The sequence below is a fragment of the Tasmannia lanceolata genome, unplaced genomic scaffold (assembly GCF_043159265.1).
Source record: "Tasmannia lanceolata isolate RefF3 unplaced genomic scaffold, GAP_Taslan_0.1 ptg000025l, whole genome shotgun sequence".
Lineage (NCBI taxonomy): Eukaryota > Viridiplantae > Streptophyta > Magnoliopsida > Canellales > Winteraceae > Tasmannia > Tasmannia lanceolata.
This window is the reverse complement of record NW_027518702.1, coordinates 14,488,148-14,496,735: the sequence shown is the minus strand read 5'-3', so window position 1 is coordinate 14,496,735 and position 8,588 is coordinate 14,488,148. Positions and strand designations below refer to the sequence as shown.

The following is an 8,588-nucleotide window of genomic DNA, read 5'->3' as shown; positions in this document are numbered from 1 at the left end:
GGGCACAACCTATTTACATTATGGCCCATCAAATGCATGGTTTGGATCATCCTATGGTGTGGGCTGTACCTTCCAATCATCCATTTTGAAAATATAAGGAGTGTATTCATGTATAGTAAATTAGTAATGCTCATGAGCTGCTGGAAGTTGGGAGTCCTCAAAAAGTGAGATGCTGTTAGAAGAGCTGATTTCCAAACACAAGTGCACTATTCCAGCTCAAAAGGTGAGATGATCTTAGTCCTTGATCTCGTTTTCTATTTTAAAATAAAAATTGTTAAAAAAAATCCAAAAAATCGTGGGTACCCGCAAATTTGCGGGTGGGTTGGGTCAACCCGCGGGCACGGGTCGCGTTTGCCAGGTCTAACTTGAGGTGTAAAATGGCAGGCCCCATCCGTTAAAAAAACATGAGGCCGTGAGATGTAAAATGGTAGGCCCCACTTTATGCATGGTTTGGGTGGAGAACTGGAGATGGTGGGCACACCATGTCAATGTAGAATGGTGGGCCCCACCCATGCTACCAAAGCAAGTGCAAAATTGTGGCCCCACGTACATGTGGGTCCCACTTTGATTGCCCACATTGTCTGGGTGATCTAAACTATTTATTGGTCGCTATAAAATCTTCTCGATATACGACAATCCTAACCCACATTTCAGATTTTCCCCCATCTATGTTTTTTGCGTTTAGACACAAATTTCTCCATCTCTCGAGCTGGTACAATTAATGGCGGAAGAAGAAGTAGAAGCAGAACCTAAAACCCCAATTTCATCTGATCATAAGGACACCAACACAGACTCTGATGAGGTTAAGAATCCAACCCAGAAAGCGAAGGGGATTTCTACTAAGTTCTCAAATTCCTCTGAGTCAAAGCGACCACGTCTGGATAAACTGACCTACAATTCTGGTATTTGTCCATTGTCTCCTTTTTTTTATTGAGCTTTGATTGTTTTTATGATTAAGTTCTGCTTAGTAGACTCGTGAGTTTGCTACCTGGTTGTAGGGTTGTTTGAAAACTCACATGGGTTAGGGTTTTGGGTTTTTTATTTCTCTTTTTATAAACCCTAGTGTTTGGGTTGGTTGTAGATTTGCCCTAATACAGAATAGGGTTTTGGGTTTTTTTTTTTTTTTTTCTGTTTGGCTGCGTGACATAGACTCAGAGAGCAGTGGAATAAGTAGTCAACAGGGAGGAAACAAGCATTGGATTTGCCTGGAATTACCTCGGAGAATGGTGGTAAGTAGTGTTGGTTCCGCGGCATAGGCTCAGGAGAGTGGGGGGAATATGTAGGGGGTGTCATTACCAATATAGAGAGGGAAGAGAGAGAAAGAGAGAATGCTAGAAAAACATGATTCCCAAGAAATTTTAAGCAAAATTCTACCTTTTTTGTTGATTTTGGGTTGGATGTTATAAGGAGGGGACACAAATGACACATTCCCAGACATGCAATAATTACAAAGGAGACATCCTTGGGAGTTTCCAGCTTGTTCAATGCTAAATTGGCAACCAAACGGGGGATTTTGCTGACGTGGCACTCAAATGCCAAGCAAAATCCTCGAGCGTCCCTGACTTTTGTGCAACCAAACACACCCATAGAGTTATCAGTTATCACATATTCCTGGACGGACATACGTGTGCATGCATGCATTGTGTGTTTATGCACGTTCAGTCTCTTGTCAGCGGCCAAATGAGAGATTGTCATGAAAACTTGCATGCTCTCTCTCTCTCTCTCTCTCTCTCTCTCTCTCTCTCTCTCTGAATGGCTGTTCTCTCTCTCTCCCTCCCTCGTCAATAGCGAATTTGGAGATTGTCATGAAAATTTGGTGCACTTGGGAAATATAGTTTCTTTGAATTCAAGGGATATGAAGTCATCCTTATTTATTGTTTAATTTTGATATAATCTGAAGCATGTTTATAGCTTATGTGTTAGCCATAATTTTGCCTGTGACACTTTTCAGTTTACACCCCAAACCTATGTAAAGCATCACACAAAAAATGACTAATATTAATGTGCTCATTGGAAGTAGGGGTGAAATGATGCTAAGAGAGCCACATACGTCAGGTTCAACTGAGGAGCTATCTCATTCTTCAATGCCCCGTACAGTTGTAACACTTTAGGTGAAACCCAGGTGAAGTTTTGGTTCTACTCGTGCCACGTTAGTGTTCTGTTGTTTGGTTCCCTGGTAGAGCTGAAGTAAAGCTCAACTTTACTTTTCGTGTCCCCTCCCTGTTTGTTGAGGTGGTAATGAAAACTAGCTTCTCAAAAGCCCTCTGTAATGTAGGAGACTTGGATCAAGTTCAGGTAAAGTTGCACTTTATTTCTTTTTGGAAAACACTTTGAAGACGGGATCCTGTGTGGAAAATATAGAGGGAGTGATATGACCGACAGATTTGACCATTTCCAAGATTTTTTTTTTGCTTTATGGGGATTTGAGCTCCCTTCCTTGTCTTTTAGTGATATGACCGACGCATATTACCAATAGTCGATCCCCTTTTTTTCACGAAATGGGATCCCGTTTTGCCAGCAGTGCTCTTTCTTTGTTCACCTTTTCAGCTTGGAGGTTTGATATTTGAACCCATTTATCCCCTTGTTTTGATAGTGACACCTAATGTCACAGTGCTCCACTTTTTGACAATCAAGCACCCACGAAGTTTACTTTCAATCCACCACAGTTGTTCTGTACAACTTCACTACGACAACACTTGTCGTGTTTTCCACCAAGTGTCACAACCAGACGGAGGCCAAACCTCCCCATGAATTCAACTTTCATTATTTATACTTTTAACTTTTGAAGCAACCAATGAGACTGCTTCATGCTTCCTTCTCATGTATGTGTATCTCACAGGATCATTCCCTTTGTTTAACATGGCATGTTGTTTTGTTTACTTGATAAAACCCAGAAATGTTGGATTTTTTGCATCATATGATACAATTAGCTTAGTAATTGCTACATTTGAAAAAAAAACTTCGTTCAATTATTTTTTTTGGTGTTACCATCATACAATACTTAAAGGTGATAAATATCAGTTGATACATAATTGTATATATTATGAATCCGTGCTTTTTGTGATGTACTAGTGTGCGGAATTTGGAGTTAAAATTTTCTGTTGTGCTGCCACTTAGATTCCTCTCTTTTCTCAGCTGCAGTCACTGGCCTTCAAATGCCGAAGACAGAGGTAACACCTTTGGTGAATGAAGAACATCCTTCTACATGGAATAACCACCAAGCAGTAAATGGACGAGCTCCATCTGTAGGGAATATCCAACAACCTCCTACAATGATCACTCGGCAAGCGGATCTTCCCCCACTGGAACAAACTAAGCTTGGGGCACAGCCATTTTCTCGTAACATTGAAGTTCCTAGTACCAAGGTACAAGAACTTGTGATCTTTTGAATTCTTGTTGTTTATCAGAAAATTTTTTGTGGATGATGTTATGGATCTGTCTCGGAGGGAACTAAAATGAGATTACTCCATGATTGGACCATGTGACACTGTTTGAGTATTTAGGATTTTCCTACTTAGGATTTTCCAATTGAGTTTTATTGTTCCATGTCTAACCTATGGTAGGGCACATTGGATGGATGGTCTGAATCATATTGACATCATCCAATGTTATAGTTTTGGTGTTTTTTCATTTTATTTTTCAACGAGACTTCATACTTATAGTGTTGTTCTCTGCACCGAGACTTCATAGTGTTGTTCTCTGCACTGATACACACAGTCATTTTTTTTTTTTGAAAATTAATACACACACTCATATGTATATATGAAGAACACATTTGTACAAAATTGAATCTTGCTTTTAAACGAAGTTTGTAAATATAGGTTATAGAGGTGCACTTCAATAAGTATGACAATCTGTGATTGCCATGGCTTTAATTTACATGTTGTTTTTCATGCAGACCGAAACGAAATCTCAAGAGATTTTTTCCACTTCATTGTTTTGATCGAAATTTCAACTGAAACATCCCTAGAAAATTCATTTAGGTCAAAACGACAAAGCTCTACATCGCATTGGTCTCGTCGTCTGGTCCTGGTGATACCGTTTACTGGATCTTCCATGTACTATGTTCTTTCACCATGTATCTCATCTGCTTTTCTTCATTAATGTCATCACCTATTCCCTTCGCCTCTTCCATTCTCGCTACTCATTTTCCTTCATTGAGATGTGTTTGCTCATGATCTTATGGCTGATTGGATTCAGATTAGTGCGAGGCCCCACACCCCACCTACTCTTTCGCCTGATGTATGGGCTCCCCAGTGGCTGAATTTTGATGGTAGTATCCAGCTTCACAGTGGAAGCATTGGTGTGTCGTTCACATAGGGTTGGAAGATTCTTTTCTGACTCCTAATTCCCACGTTGTTCTTCGTTTCTTTGTTTCAGGTTTCTGGTGGGTTGCACTGCTACTCCCTCTTGTTCTCTATTGTTTACTCCAAACGTGCCTTTATTTTTAACTTCAAATTATAAACCACAAACACAGTATTTTTTTATGAGAGCAAAATCAAACACAGAGACTCACGATCGAGATGGTCAGAAGCAGCCCAAAGGCTTACAAGGAAATCTCAAGGGTCTCCAACTTAAAAGGAAATACGCTATGAACTATCAAAGACTGCCTACTATTCAAAAAAGAAAAAAAAAACTATCAAAGACTGCCTAGAAACTCCACCACAAGCAAGGTCATCAACTTCAGAGTTGGCCGACTGGAAAATATGCTGGAAGGCAACATGATGTCCTCCACGCTATTGAAAATACTTTCTATGGCATTTGAAAGTCATCAAGGGAAGTTCTCTCTACCTTGTTCATAAAACCTCCATCAACTTGTACACCGCGACAAATAAGCGACAATCTGACATGGTACCCATACTTCAAGGTACGACTAGGTTATATTTTAATTTGTACCCTGAACCATTCAAATTTTGTTAATTTAGGATTGCATTGGTGCAATAGATTGGGACAAAGGGTTGGTTGAGTTGAGTATTGGTGAAATAGATGAGACACATATCCCTGCTAAAGTACCAATTCAAATGCAAGGGCAGTTTCGAGGTTGTACGGGATGGATATCCCCAAATGTGTTGGCAGCATGCATTTTTACTTAAACTTAACATCTGTTGAAGCCGGATGGGAGGGATCAACATCTAACTCTAGGATATTGGGAGAAGTTCTAATTGAGGAGAGGGGCATTATCTACGATAATAGTTGCCGGAAACTCCTTGGGCGAGTGGGAAACCTGTTTCCCCTAAAACGCGTTTCTCGGGCGTGGGAAACTCGTTTCCCCTAAAACGTGGGAAACGCGTTTTAGGGGACGACTCAACCTATGTACTCATTTAAGAAGTAGGGCAATATAGTTATAGTGTGTTGTGTTATTTACAACCACATAAACGGAATAATTCTAGAATATCCATTGGTTAGTCATAGTGAATTACTCTCAGAAGTCGTAGGATGTGACGACTGACGACCCTATAGTTGAGGCCAAAGTTGCTGAGCCCGACGTCCTCAGTAGAGCTGAAGATGGAAGGGAAGAAAGTAGAATTAGATTAGAGCTGAAGAGGGCGAGCCTTGGTGCAACAGTAAGGTTGCTCCAGTGTGACCTGGTGGTCACGGGTTGGAGTTACGGAAACAGCCTCTCTGCAAAGCAGGGGTAAGGCTGCTTACATCTAGCCCTCCCCAGACCCCACAATGGTGGGAGCCTCGTGCACTAGGCCACCCTTTTTATGTGTACAACTATGTGGAATGACTACCTGCAAGTCTGCAATCATCGTAGCATATTAGAGGAATCGATAGACATGCTTATTGTTTTTTGATAATGTTACATTCATTTTGATAATGTATGCTTCATTGGTTGCTAATGTATGCTTCATCGGTTGGGAATGTATGCTTCATTGGTTGGTGATATATGCTCCATTGGTTGCTAATGTATGCTCCATTTTGATTATGTATGCCTCCATTTTAAATTGTTTTATTTGGCATTTTGATGTGTTTTTTAATTAAAATGAAATGTGGCATCAATTAGGACATGGATTGGTCACAACTACCAAAAGCGAAGAATTGTATGTGGACCACAGAGATGGATAGGGCATTGGTACATGCCCTATTATATCAAGCAGAAGAGGGGTATAAAATCCCCAATGGTTTTAAGGACATTGCATATACTTATGCACAAAGAATAGTGAATGAGTGTTTTGGGTTGCAACTCACCCAAACACAAATAAGGAATCGAGTAAAGACAATGAAAGCTAACTACAGGGTGTTGACTGGGTTGATAAACACCAATGGCTTTGGTTGGGACAGTGACGCCAAGAGAATTACAGTTACTGCTGAGGTTGGCAACACATACATTTCGGTAAGAAGTGAATGCATGCCTTGTTTATAGCATATGTTCGTAATGTTATTATATTGCTTATAACTTACGCTCGTCTTTGCTATACAGGCTCACCCAGAGACGAAGAGATTTTTTACTGCACGTCATGATTTATATGACGAGATGAATGAGATTTTTGGAGATGACTTTGTTAATGGCCCATTAAGAAAGAATAACAGGGCTCAGGGTACGCCAGATCAAGAGCAAACCTATCCCCCCTGCATGCCTTCCAACGAGACCGACGGCTTCCCTGAAACTGCTTCCCAATATGACTACATGACTAATGGGTTTTCCAACATGGAGGTTCCACAGACGACGTCTCCGTTGGAGGTCCCACATGCTACGTCTCCGTTGGCGGAGGGTAGGCGAGTTGATAGGTCACATGCTCCTCCAGCTACATCTCCAATGGAAATGGGTAGTGGGGGTGAGGCTAGTAGAGCTGACTATTCAGTGCGCCGCAAGAAGCGATCTAATGGTGAACTCACGAAAATCATGAAGGGAGTCGCCACTAGTATCGCCAAGATGGCATCTGCTATTGAACATGCTAGTGGAGGTGGTTATGCTCTATGTGATGAGATCATGGCAGCTCTAAAGGAGATTGATGGTCTTGAAAGTAGCGACTTCTCAGATATCTACGAGCACCTAAGCACTCACCCTATAGAGGGACGATCATTCTTGTCTCGTGGCAAGGACCTTAGATTATTGTATGTCACCCGCTTCGTTGAGCGACGAAGCTTGTGCTGAGCATGGGTTGTTTTGTCATTTTGAAGTAGAACCTTAATTTTTGTTTCATAGTTAATTTTAAGTCATTTTGGTTGATAGGATTTATGTATATTACTTTTAATTGGAATATTTACCCTTCACAAGTCATTCTTTGCTTTTAGCTGTTCTTAACATTTATATAATGGTTATTAGTATTTCTTTACCAGAGTTCTTTTATTATTTAACTTATAGCTCGAATATGGCGGGAACTTGTCCAAAATGTCATTGTGGTAATGGTTACATGACGTTGAAGATGTAACGAACCGAAAAAATTAGATTCGATGGTTTTACTGATGTCCCTATAATCTGGTAATAATTTTCATTAGTTTTGAGAGATAAATAGAAAATAATGAAGTTTTTGTTCCATTGGATCACGTGCAGTACTTTTCGGAAGAATTAACGGTGACAGAAAGCGGCGATGATTATTTTTGATTAATTAACGGGCACGCAACATATCGAAATTTTGCATTTGTAGCATGCAGTTCTACATGCCTGTGCTGTTTCACTTGGCCTGTCTTATTCACATCAGTTGTTTTGATGTGATCTATTACTAAGTAATAAGGATGATAACTTTTTGGGACAAAATTATGCTCCTAGGGCATACTATCTAATACCTATAATATCACATTGCTAGCAACCAAATCCAGCATTTAATACTTTTCCAGTATTCTTTTAGACCTTTACATGCAACCAAATGCAGCATTGCCGAAACGCATGTGCCATATAAAGTTAAAAAAGAGCATATTTTAAGAAGTAAAGAGGCAGAAATAATAAAACACAGTAATAACACATAATTCCATTGCATGTTGTAAATTCAATTACATGTTTTAAAAGAAGGGGGAGGAAGTATCACCTCCCCTTGAAAAAATAAAAATAAAGAACATTTTTTCTGCTATCAGAAGCACAGAAACAATAAAAAAAACATACAGAGAGCATAATTCCATGCCTCTCAATGCTTGTATGAGCTATCACTCTGCAATTCTTTCCTCCTCCTCCAATTAAACCTCGGAGTGGATTCCTTGCTGCCGTTTTATCATCAAACCATACTCTCTCCAATTAGCTTAAAAGCCCCAACTGCAGCCTGAGGTAATTTCTTGTCAGGATGAATCAGCAACGCCAGTTTTTTGTATTCCTTATTGATTGTTCCAAAACCAGCCGAAACAGAGTAATAGTCTTTTTTATCATAGATCTTTTGTGCCGCGGCGAGGTAAACTCCACACGCTGCAATCATTCCAGTAACGCCCTCGAGTTCTGGTAAGAAGTTTCTAGCTATCCAAGCCATCCTCCTCGCGCCTTTTACATTCCCATTCAAGAATCTTCTCGCTGCTATCCCTTTTGCATTTTTTGGGCGCTTGCGATTTTCGTCCATACTAAACTTGTTTCTCAATACTTTTTTCAATGTTCCTTTTCTCAATAATTTTTCCGCGTAGTTATAAGCAGCACCAAAGATGGTGTTTGGATCGGTTGAAGT

At 40.1% G+C, this 8,588-nt stretch overlaps 1 protein-coding gene across 1 annotated transcript; it reads left to right on the top strand.

Annotated features, from left to right (window-relative positions):
- The first annotated feature begins 621 nt into the window (after positions 1–621).
- On the top strand, positions 622–7,280 carry LOC143858228 (uncharacterized). Its single transcript, XM_077368887.1, has 4 exons — positions 622–902; positions 3,136–3,365; positions 6,008–6,337; positions 6,425–7,280. The coding sequence occupies exons 1-4, from the start codon at positions 722–724 to the stop codon at positions 7,097–7,099; spliced, it is 1,416 nt and encodes a 471-aa protein (XP_077225002.1). The 5' UTR covers positions 622–721; the 3' UTR covers positions 7,100–7,280.
- The last annotated feature ends 1,308 nt before the right edge of the window (positions 7,281–8,588 follow it).